Source organism: Sciurus vulgaris, assembly GCF_902686455.1.
Source record: "Sciurus vulgaris genome assembly, chromosome: 3".
Lineage (NCBI taxonomy): Eukaryota > Metazoa > Chordata > Mammalia > Rodentia > Sciuridae > Sciurus > Sciurus vulgaris.
The window spans coordinates 144,011,598-144,024,206 of record NC_136463.1 but is presented as its reverse complement, the minus strand read 5'-3'; the positions used below and the strand labels follow the sequence as shown (position 1 = coordinate 144,024,206).

Sequence of the window (12,609 nt, the reverse complement as noted above, 5' to 3'; positions counted from 1 at the left end):
CAACTTCAAGAAAAAAATCTTGGAAATAATCCTATAATGTTGCTGTATATTCTTATCCTATTCATTTAGTCTATATAATTTTACCTAATGTCTGTTGGCAGATATGTAGATGCCCAGATAGGGCAGAAAATGAAGGCACTGTGAGTTTGAGAAAACAATGGTAAATGACAGCAAATGCCTATAATATAGTAGTAAACTTCACACTTCAGAATGTATAATAATCACTTGTAATACTTCTAAAAATTTCAGATTCCAAGGATCCATCCCCAAAGACTGATTTATTAAGGTTGGGAGGGGTGTTCAAAATGTGAATTTAACAAATAATCAGAGTTACACTAATACAAGAGTTCATTTGCATCCTTTCATAGAAGCAAACAATGCACTGGAAATTAGGTTCCATATAGCACTGAGTGAATAAAATAACAATGATCCTATACCTACAGAAAATGCTTAGGTATCAAGTGAGAATAAGCTGAAGAATATGGTGTGTCTACAATAAGTTTTGAAACCACCATTCTTTTCAACTTCATATTTTTTATTTCAAACTCATTCTATTATTCTATTTTCTAATAGTAAAAGTATTCCAGTCTCCCTTCAAATATTGGCCAATAGTCTTTTTTCATATTCAGGTAATCTCAAGACTGTAAGTACCTTGCAAAAGGAATCACTTCATTTCCTCAGAGAGTTCGACAAGTTCATGTAGTTATGGGTATGCAAATAAGTCTAAAAAGCTGTCTAAATTCCATCACACTCAAACCCAAAATATGTATAAGAAAAATGTTTAAACCACTCTAAGAACAACATTATCATACGAGGAAACTATGTCTTTCAAAAGAAAGGAAGACAAGGGAATTAAAACAACAAAAATCACTTTGCTGGAAGAAAAAAGTTCTGGTGTGTACTTACACAGTAGGGTAGTAGACACAATTATGGATACGTGAATAACAATTATGTACTGTGTATTTAAAAAAATAGAGAAATGATTTTAAATGTTTTCACCATTAAAAAATGATAAATGCTTGATTTAAACATTATTCAATGATCATAAGCACCACATGGCACCCCTTAATATGCATAATTTTTATCTTTTTATGTGCCAGTTAAAAGACTAAATTTAATTACAAAGTCACTTTTAACAATGTTTTGAAAAATAATGTTTTGATAATAATGTTTTGAAAAAACATTATAATCACAATTCTATCTTTTCAAAAATGCTCATATTCAATCAATGGATGGTGTTTTGAACAACTTCTATCAGGCAATACAAAGATATCTCCAATTAGTTAACACTTACTTGGTGGTTCTGTAAGTATATTTATAGGTGACTTCTCGAGAAATCTGTCTAGCCAGGGCAAAAAGCTCATCTCTTCTTGTAAGCAGGGCATTATCTTTCACACAGAGTTGGGCAGCTGCTTCATTAACAGTGAGCTAGATATCCAAAATAAAGTTATAAAAATCATAAACATTTATATTTCATCAATACATAAAAGGTATCACTTAAGAATGTAAGTATTTCACATCATTGTATAATGAAATCATAATTCACAAAAATCAGGATGGTTACTCCTAATGCCAAAGTTTGGAAGAAAACCAACTTATTTACCACTTTGCAGAGCCCAAACTATTCAAAATAGTCATCATGGTTCTACTTTACTTATTTATATATCTTCTTCCTCTTCTTCTTATTCTTCTTTTTTTTGACTAGATGTAGTTTATGGATAATAAGAAAAATAAAAGTAAAAAATATTCTGCATCTTATTTTTCTTGAAAAACCAAAGGATTTGATGATATATGGTGACAATACTTTCCGAAAAGTTAAAAATACATGGTTTGACAGTATTTTTTAAGTGTGAACTAAAATGAAAATTCTTAGATTCAAAATTAAATGATTTTAGTTAAACTTTGTATCAAATCACTTAGTAAAACACAAGTTATCAAAAATGGGGCTATCCTAGAAAAATCAAGGTCTTGGAGACTAATCTCTAATAAGAGTAATCTATTCTACCTTTCCATAATTCAATAATTGTTAAATACTCAAGAGAATTGCTAGTTGACCAAACACCTTGTACTAAAATTTAAAATAATGTCATCCTAAACTCAAAACCTTTAATTATTTAAACTAGAAAATTTTAATTAAATATGGTGAACTACCAAGAAGAATATCAAACTTTCTTTAAAAGCAAGATATGTACTCAATCAAGACATGATCAGACCCCGCATGGTGGCACATGCCTCTAATCCCACCTCAGGAGGCTGAGGCTGAAGGATTGTGAATTCAAGCCAAACTCAGCAAAAGCAAGGTGCTAAGCAACTCAGTGAGACCCTGACTCTAAATAAAATACAAAATAGGGCTGGGGATGTGGCTCAGTGGCCAAGTGCCCCTGAGTTCAATTCCCCAGTACTCCCTACCCAAAAAAAAAAAAAAAAAAAAAAAAAAGGTAAGTCCTGCTCCATCACTTACCAGCAATGTGACTTTGGACAAGCAAAAACTACTCAGAGTCTTCTGAGAGACATATGGGATGATAGCACTACTTTAAAGGGTTCTAACAAGAAGAAATGAGGAAACACCTGCACAAGGCAGTCAGTGTTAGTCTTGTTTTTCTTTCACTAAAGAAAAAAATCAGATATTCACTTGTTCTCCAGGCATCCCACTTTTATTGATGATAATTTTTCTTATTTAAGTTTTTTGAAATGAAGAAAATAAATCAAGCATGTAATCCTTCCATCCAGAATGACTACTAATAGTTTAATATATCTAATTATATTTCTCCGTACACATATAAACATTAAGTATATATGAATACACAGATTTGCAATATTCTTTTTTCAATTACTTATGCTTGTTTTTATTTTTATCATATATTAAGGCAGAGACTTGGCAGATGCATCTGGTGTGGGTTGGATGCTTAATGTTTGTTGACTAATAAATAAATTTAAAAGTTCTTTATAATATTATTTTTTACTATACATACAATATCCCATTATAGGAAAGAGAAATACATTATTTGAACCAATCTCACTTTAGAAATTAAACTACCTCCAGTTTTCTGTGTACTACAAACACCATTACATAGAATATTCATACATATGCATTTTTGCACATATATCTAATTATTTTTTGACAGAGACTTGTTAGGTCACAGAACTAAATTTTAAGAAATGTATGCATTCCATCAAATTACCCCTCAGAAAAGTTATTCCACATCATAATGTTACAATTTTATCAAGAGCCCATTCCTAGAATCTTGTCCAACATGGGTTATTATCTTTTAAAACTTTACCAATATCGTGTATTTTAATATAGACATTTGGTTATAATTTTCATTTATTTGCTATAATACTGAACTTTTTTCTTATGGTTTTGACTTATTTTAAAATCTGCTTGCTTATGGCATTTGCCTCTTTCATTTTCTTACGGACTTCAGACTTCAGGAATTAACATATTAAGCACATTAACTCTCCATCATATATGGTGGTTCCCACCCCATCCAGTCTGACATTAGTGTTATTAGTTTTTGCCTTAAATGCCATGTTAAGAAACACTCTTTGCACACAAATAATATATAAATGTTCTCCAATACTTAATCTAATAGTTTAACTTTTTCACTTAAGTAAGTAATTCACCTAAAATGTGTTATGGTCAATGGCATGATATAGATATCTAACATTTTTATCCCCAAATTTCCAACTATAATTTGTACTGGTTTGTTCTGAAACAATTAATTTGGCTACTGACAGCAAAGTTATAATAAGCCCAAGCTTCCTATTTTAAGCTCGTATCCGAATACAAAAGTGTAACTGAAGGAAGAAATCTATTTTCAGCCTTTTCCCCTCCTCCTAAAGAACCATCAGAGATCAATTCCTTCCTTAAGTGCTTTTGAAAGGTGCAATGTTATTGGAGCTAAAAGTAACATATACTTTAATGAATGACATCCTAAGTAAACTTCAATTTCGGCATGAGAGTAGCTACTGTGACCTTGAAGACCCTTCTCAAATTGCTTTTTTGCACTCAATCTAAATTACTATAGAAAACCTCTGACTGTAAGATACTGAATTAACATTTTAGAAGTACCAGCTGACGAACAACCCCAGAAAAGTACTTTGTAACATAAACCAAAAGCAATGTTCTAATAGTATGCCTTCTATCATCTACCAGAAAACAAACAAACAAACAAACAAACAAACAAAAAGCATAACACATTCACTGTCACTGCATTCAGGCTCCACAGACTAAAAAACTAGATTGGAATCTCCCCACCCTTAAGGAATCTTCTGGTAGAAAACTAAGGCTAGAGAAATCATTTTAGTTCACTCCCAAGTTGTAGGAAGAAACTGATTTATGAAGTATCTCCCTAAAAAGCATGTCAGCATTATCTAGATTTTTGTGGACCCTACTGGCTAATTAACAATCAATAATTACTATGATATACTTGAAAAAATGATAAAAAACACTCCAAAACAGGAGTAGTTGCCATCTGTAACGCTATGCTAGCTTTTCAAAAACGATAATATTCTCCCTTACTGTTTTTACTTATTTCTCTCACTTCCTATTTTCATGGTCCCAAATACCAAAATTCCATTTGTATCATTACGTAAAAGAATTTTTAAAGTTAGCTTTTTATCATTTATGACTGGTTCTAAAAACTGAACTTATGATACTTGTCTTTATTTTCAGAAAGGATGGTAACTGATTACATGGAAACAATTCCTTTATGGTTAGTTAAAATTATAATCTTAATCAAATGATTATAACTCTAGATTAAGTATTGTTGGCATAAAAATACTATGTAAATGCTGTGTCACAGGGAGGGTCAAAAGGCAATCAGGACTTCCACTTCTGGTACTCAGAGAGTTAGGTACCATTACCCCCATCCCCTTGCAAAGAAACAACCAAAAATGGTGAATAAAATAGGGGTGGAGAAAAACATTATCTTAAATGCTGTACACACAGAGCTGGAAAAAGAATAAGCAAAATGAATGAAGGCGGTATCTCAAAGGATGAAGTTCAATACAAGTGCTAAACTGGATGAACCTGAGCTTCAATCTTCATAGCCTAGGGCTGGGAGTGTAGGAAGAGACAAAAAGGCAAAGTCTGGGGCCTCCCACAAGGAGAAGTCTAAGACCCCTCCTCCATAAAACTGAACCTCCAAGCACTACACAAAAATGTATCTCCATAAAACTGAACCTCAAAGCACTACACAAAAATGTATGGGTGAATAAGAAAACCATCTGTAGCCCCAGAGGAGTGCAAGGAAAATTACCTGTCTTGAACTTTGGTGCTAAGAGAACAGAAAATATGCTCTTGCGATTTCATAAAAACGAATCTACCTTTAAATAGATCTTTGGCCTTAATTCACACTAAGTAGGATGATGATTTATTTTCTCAAAGTCCTAGAGTTGTATTGTCTCTAGTTGCCTGGTAGAACTAAAAGCAAATAACCTCTAAGGGAATCCACTTTCTTCCCAGGCCTCTAAACATTCCCACAGTAAATTCCAAGAAATATAAGTTCATAGAGAGAAGTCAAAAAACAGGCATCGAAAGTGAAAACTAGCAGAAAAACAACGGAATCAAACCCTCAAAAACATGATTTAACCCATTACACTCCAAGTTTTCAATTCTGTACATATTTTAATGAAATAACACAGGTGCATTAAAATAGGTTGAAAAAATAATCTAGAGCTTGTAGGTTATAAACATTAATATTATAATTACTATATTATACTTATATCCTTGTTATTATTATATAATTATATATTATCTACTATAGGTTTTTATGTGTTCCCCATCTGGGATGATGGGACAAAATGTGACTAAATGTAACTAGAAAGCAATATAGTACAATTGAGACTCAAAGAGGACAGAGAGGACAGGAGAAAGAAATTGGGGCAAAAACAAATAGAAAACTTAAAAAACAAACAATAAATAACAGAATAACCACTAACTTCTAAACAAAGCTAAAAGTCAATAAAATGATATCTGTGAAAAAACACAGACAATATAAAATTTACCTTGTATAAACAGTCATTAAGAAAGAGAGCAAAATAAAGATATTTTCTAGTGGGGTAGAGAAGACAGAGTGTTTTTCACCAACAGGATTTCATTAAGAAAATTCTAAATGATACACCTGAGACAGAAGGAAACTACTCCCAGATGACAAATCTGAGATATAAGATATAAAATATGTGTGTGTGGTTGGGGGGAGGAAGAGGTAGAGAAAACAAATGATGAAAATTAGTCCAAAATATTAGTTATTATAATAAATATAAATGGAACAAATTTTCTAGGTAGAAAACAAAGATTGTCAGACTAGATTCTTTAAAATTCAACCTTTGGTATTTTTAAAGATACAAGAGAAAACAAGGATTCAGAAAGGCTCAGCATAAAAGGATGATAAGAAGATCTAACAGGTAATTATTAAGAAAGAGAAGTCATGTACTTATAGTAATATCAAGCAACAGACTTTATAGCAAAATGCATTAATAATGATTAATGATTGTACAATGCAAAAAGAGACAACTTCACTAACACACTAGATTTTAACACACAACTCTTATTTACTGATATAGCAAGTAGACCCCCCCCCAAAAGAATACAGGAGATTTGCATAACAGAGTTAATAAGCTTATTAGAATAGACACATAGAGAACACCCCACCAACAAATGCAAAAGATTCTGTTCCCCATATATCAAAAACAGACTACACACTGGATCATAATTAAAATCTCAAAATTTTTATAAAGAGCTGGCATCATGCAAACCATGCTCTCCTGAGCAGAATGTAATTCAGTTAGAAATCATAGAAAAATAACTGGCAGGGAGGATGCTCCTATTTGGAAGTGAAGAAACACTTCTAAATAACTTATAGGTCAGAAAAGAAATAATACAAAAAATAATCAGAACTGGAAAAGATAACCTCATATCAAAACTTTGGGAATAAGACTACATCAACACAAAGTGAGAATTTATAGTTTTGATTGCTTGTATTAAAAATATAAGAATGATGGAATACTGATGAACTACATACCCAAATCAGAACAATAAAATATAGGAAAGTAAAACATACACATAGTACAACCAGGAGTATCTACTAAGCTAAAAGTTGCTTCTTCATAAAGATCAGGAGTTGGCAGGATGGTTCTATAAAAGGCCAAGAAGTAAATATTTTAGGCTTTATATGCTAGTTCATGTCACAACTACTTAATTCTGTCACTGTAGCTTAAAGGCAACCACAGACAATACATAAACAGGCAAGGCCTATTTTTCAATAAGTTTATTTACAAAAACAAATGCTATTTTGCAGATCTCTGAAAAAAATAAAACTGAGAAACCTCTGGCAAGGTTGATTTGGGGGTAAAAAAAGAGACAGATGCACAGACACAATTAGTTCCTAAAAAACATAAACAACTTTCACACCAGTAAGTTTGAAAACAAACAAAACAGGCATATTGTAAGAAAAACTGTAAACTTATCAAGTGATTTAATACTACTTTAGTAGTCCTAAAGCTTATTTTTAAAAATTACTGGCCTCAGCAACTTAATGACGTCATAAGCAAGTTATATCCTCTCTCAAAACAAAAAATAAAAACTATCCATTCTAAATCAAGAATTCAGAATACAGCATCAAAACTTATTAATATTTTTCAGTCACTGGGCCTACCAGATTCCTCTTCTCTCAAAGCTGAAATAGCTGAATTTCTCTGAAACATCTCAGCCTTTACTTCTCAAAACTACAATGGCAATCAACATAAGCCTGGCAAGGTTGTTTATTTTATGGGCCTGGGTCCTTGTCTTGGTAACCAGTTTGCAGCCCAGTTCCTGTATAATTTCAACAGGCACATATTCCTTACTGCCTTGTTATTCCCAACTGTTAAGTTTCTCTCTGTTAAGACGTGAGGCACACTGCTTACCTAGTTTAGCACCTACTGTCTGTTAACATTATCTTTGGATAAATAAAATATTCTGGCTGCTGGAAATTCTTTCTAGTACTACATCTGGGTTTGTCCTTTAGCACTTGTTCCACACCAACTACTTGTGTAGTTCTAAAGCCTCATCAACCCCTGACACTAACTTTATGGTGTGACTCCTATAAAGCAGAGTACATCTAGCCAAGTCCTAAGATTTATCACTAATTCTTTAGCTTAAAAATGTGTTTAACATGATTCACACTATGATTCTTTTCTAAACAGTGTATGATACATTTGGAAACAAATATAAAAGTGTATAAGAAAAAAAATCACAGGTACTTGTGAAAGTTTAAAAAAATTTTCAGTAGATAACTTCAGAGGTTATCAGTAGATAACTTCCTGATTTTCATCCACATCTACATACAGTCTTTTGTCTTGAAAGATGAAAAACAGTATCCATAGGGTTCTATAAAGAAAATTCTCAGAACAGTGAGATTAAGCCAACAGTGAATTAAGTCACATATTTCCTTATTTGGAAGTTAAGGGCAAACTAGTAACATTCTTTAATCTTAGGAATTTAGAAAAACAAAAGTCTTTCTGGTTTAAATAGATGAAAATAAGAGAAATTTTCCTAATACCTCAAAGTTACACTTAATTCTTTAAATTCCCTCAGGATTTTATAATTTTATCCAGTCTTAAATAGTTACTAGTTTAAAAAAGTTTCCTGATTCATAAACATCTATCCTTAAATATATTACCAGACTAGATTCACAAACTTCAGTTATAAGTAACAAGTGGTCTAAGTTAAATTTTGAAAACACAACCCACATTTTTCAAAGACCCCACCCTCACACATCTCAGCCTACTGGCATTCACTTTGAGTATTACCTTATTTTAGGAAACCCAGGATGGTCTCATTACTTAAATACCATCTGTACCTATTTATCTAAAGAAGCAAGAAAAAAAAAAAAAAAAAAAAAAAAAAAAAAAAAGCCCCTCAGGAAAAGAGTAAAAGTCAAGTGTAAAAATAACTTTTAAAATATTTTTAAATATAGAATTTTTTGCCAGGACCAGCCACACACACCTGTAATCCCAATGGTTTGGGAGGCTGAGGCAGGAGAATCAAAAATTCAAAGCCACTCTCAGGAACTTAAGTGAGACTCTAAGCAACTTAGTGAGAACCTGAGAACCTGTCTCAAAACAAAAAATAAAAAAGGGCTGCAGGATGTGGCTCAGTAGTTAAGTGACCATGGTTCATTGCCTGGTACCAAAATATATTTATAGAATTTATAAATACATATTTATTTATAAAATTCATAAATATTTATAGAATCATATATATTTATAAATAGAATTTTTATAGTGAGGATGACTGGATTGTTTCAAGTAATCTTTTGAAAATACTTTTACTTTGATAAAAATACAAGTCTTTTGACTCAACTTTGTGTTTTATGTGCTGTTTTAAGAATTATATGAAAATTGCATTAAAACATGAAACTAAAATTGCCAATGTTTTGCCTCTTGTTTACTATTAATGACAGCCAGATAATCTTTTTTTTTGGGAGGGGGGATGTTGATAGACCTTTATTTTATTCATTTATTTATATATGGTGCTAAGAATCAAACCCAGTGCCTCACACATGCTAAGCAAGTGCTCTACCACTGAGCCACAAACCCAGGCCCCCAGACAGCCTTTTAACTGGATTCCTCTACCAGTTCATAAGTAATTTAAAAAAAAAAAAAAAAAAAAAAAGGCATCAAAGTGCATCTGAAATAGGTATGCCTTGTAGATACACTCACAGGTTTCAGTGAGGCAATTTTGTAGAAATAATAATGATACTTAACAATTGCAAAGGGACACATACAAACAGCTACAAACTTAGTATGATTTAAGTCATTCTGCTAACCAATTCTTTGATCTTAAGCTCCAGTATTCATATATAAAATCGTTTATTTAGAAGGCCAAATGGTTAAATTGTTGAAAACAAGTTTAATATACAAATCTTAACCAGTGATAGTCATTAAAAAAACTGGGAAAAAAAACTCATTTGGATTATATCCCTTTAGTTGTGTGTCCTATTTAAATCAAAGACATTTAAAAGCATACATACTAGACATTTAACATTTGACCTACCAAAAAATGTACAAAATATATGTCAATAAGAGATTTCTAGCTGGCTGCCATAGTACACACCTATAATACCAGCAACTGGGGAGAATGAGGTTGGAGGATTACAATTTCAAGGTCAGCCCAGGCAACTTAACAAAACCCTGTCTCAAAATTAAAAATAAAACAGGCTGGGGATGTAGTGGTAGAGCACCCCTGAGTTCAATCCCAAATACCACAAATAAATAATAATATAACATAAATGAGGAAAACAAAGTATGTTAATAAATACATATACTGTATTCCTATATAGGCCTCATTGGAAATAAGTTAATTTCTACCATTTAAGGCATTTCTAATCAAAACAACAACATTTTGATAAATCTAACAAATGTACCTAAAATTTTATTTGCATAAAATTACCTCACCAAAACCAAAAACAAAAAGCTACAAAACTAGACTAATGAAGAAGTACTTCCTTTTCCAAAAAAGCATACCACATAACAAAGCTACATTAACTAAAATAACTCTATATAAGAGAAGCAATAGAAACTTAAGACTAATGAGACCGTATGGGACAAGATCAGTAAATATGATTATATAAAAGTCAACTTCCACGTGGTAAAACACTGAAAGGTCAAAGGGCAAACAATAATCTGGGAAAATGTTACAATGTAAGACAAGAGCTTAATATCCTTAAAATATAAAAAATGTTTACCAATTTTTTAAAAGACAACTATAATACCAAAACAAAGAATATGAACATAAAGTTAAATGCCTCTTAAGCATATGAGAGATACTCATCCTCACTAATTTAAGCAACAAAAAGTTTTCATCTATAAGATTGAATAGAAGATAAAAAAGAATGTAAAATGCATTATTAGCAAGTATGTGGAAAATAAACATTTGCATAACAGCAGAAGTATAAATTGTTGCAGGTTTTTTAGAAGGTATTTTAGCAGAATATTAAAAGAGTAAAATCTACATATTTCTTGATTCAGTAATTTTATATGTTGGAATACATTCTATAGTAGAAGCCTATAAAGGTGTTTTTTAAACATCACTATATTTAAAATACTATTTTATTTCATAATTAAAAAGCAAACTCCTTACAAATGCAAAGACTCAATGCTTCTGCTTAAATTCTGACATTTCTCTAAAACTTACATTGTAGTTTCAAAGCTCAAACATGTTTGAGTTCAACACAAAACACCCCTAACACAATAAATACAGTCTCATTTCATGAGTTTTATTTTGCTGACACCTAAGCTGTTTTTAATATTGCTTTTAGGAAGTATATCTTTTTTCTGCAAGCTAATTACCAAACTTGGGCTGGGGATGTATTTCAATAGTAAAGCACCTGCCTAGCACACACAAGGCTCTGGGTTTGAACCCCAGCAATGCAAAAATAAATAAAATAAAACCATTATCAAACTTCCCTTTAAGGAATAACAACACACCACAGGCACAGAAAGAAAAAGACATACTTCTTACCTCATGAAGTGTGAGATGTTTACCATCCTTTCTCTTTGAGTCAAATCTGCCATATATTGCACTGTATTTTCGAATTTCCTCCTCTTTGTGTGGATCATCATCACTCATCTCAAAAATATGACCAATCATTTTGGCCAACTTCTTGTTGGTTTTTAGCAGCTCTTTCACTTCATTCAAGTCACTTTTTGGCAGCGTGGGGGCCATTCGCTCCACACATTCAGCCACAGAGAGGGCAGCAGCAGCATCCAGTGCCTCACTGCTTTCCTTTGGGGAAGCTGGAGAGCCAAGGTCTGCTGGGGAGAGACTGTGTTCACTCTCAGTAGCATGGTGGCCTTGCCAGAGTCTAGACTCACCAACACTCTGCAGTGCTAAGCTTCCCATCACATCTGACTTCCCCTGTCCCAAGCTCTGTACACAGGTGGTGGCAGCACATTTGGGAATTTTTAAATGAGGTTCCCGGACACTGCTATTCCTTTCATAACTATTGCAGGATATTCCCAACCATGTTGGTGATCCCTCTGGTAATTTGTAGATAGGTATGCTACTGACAGGAAGGGAAGTCAGTGGCTGATTGAAAAGGCCAGGGTTTGTAACCCAGTCTCTCAAAGCCTTCTGTAGTCTTCTAACATGAAGGGGCTTGCTAGCCATGCCAACAAGTGCCATGATTTCCAAAAATTCCTCTTCTCCAGCTTCACAGAGTTGCTGGACATCATCACCACCTTGTTGGATAAAGGCATCAAAATAAGAAAGCAGATTGGCTTTCTGCAATATTCTATATAGCTGCAACTCTCCCAGGGTCCTGGGTAAGGCCGCAGCCATTACTGTGGATGGGTTTAACCTACAAAAAGAAGACAGGAAAAACTTACCACACTTGCTTTAAACTTCTTAAACCAAATAGGTTAGACACTACAGGATTTTAAAAACTAGAAGAACAAAAACAAGGCAGTATTTGCACAGCAACTGACTTTTCTCTATATATACTAACTTTATCTCATTTTGTACTTATAACAACCCTAACCATCAGTAACTAAACTAACCTATTTTTCTAAAGGAGAATAACTAGTCAGCAGGAGATGAAGGCTCACAGGGCTCTATCTCCCATA

The 12,609-nt window shown here is 32.7% G+C and overlaps 1 protein-coding gene across 5 annotated transcripts in view; it reads right to left on the bottom strand.

Moving 5' to 3' along the window:
• Window positions 1-12,609, bottom strand: part of NAB1 (NGFI-A binding protein 1) — a 41,313-nt gene that overhangs the window by 19,058 nt on the left and 9,646 nt on the right. For all 5 annotated transcript variants that reach the window (XM_079135110.1, XM_079135109.1, XM_079135112.1 and 2 more), the window contains 2 exons: window positions 11,507-12,344; window positions 1,295-1,428 (listed from right to left, as the gene is read on the bottom strand). In XM_079135110.1, coding sequence (XP_078991236.1) covers window positions 1,295-1,428; window positions 11,507-12,325 — 953 coding nt within the window. In that variant the 5' untranslated portion in view covers window positions 12,326-12,344. The remainder of the gene's footprint in view (window positions 1-1,294; window positions 1,429-11,506; window positions 12,345-12,609) is intronic.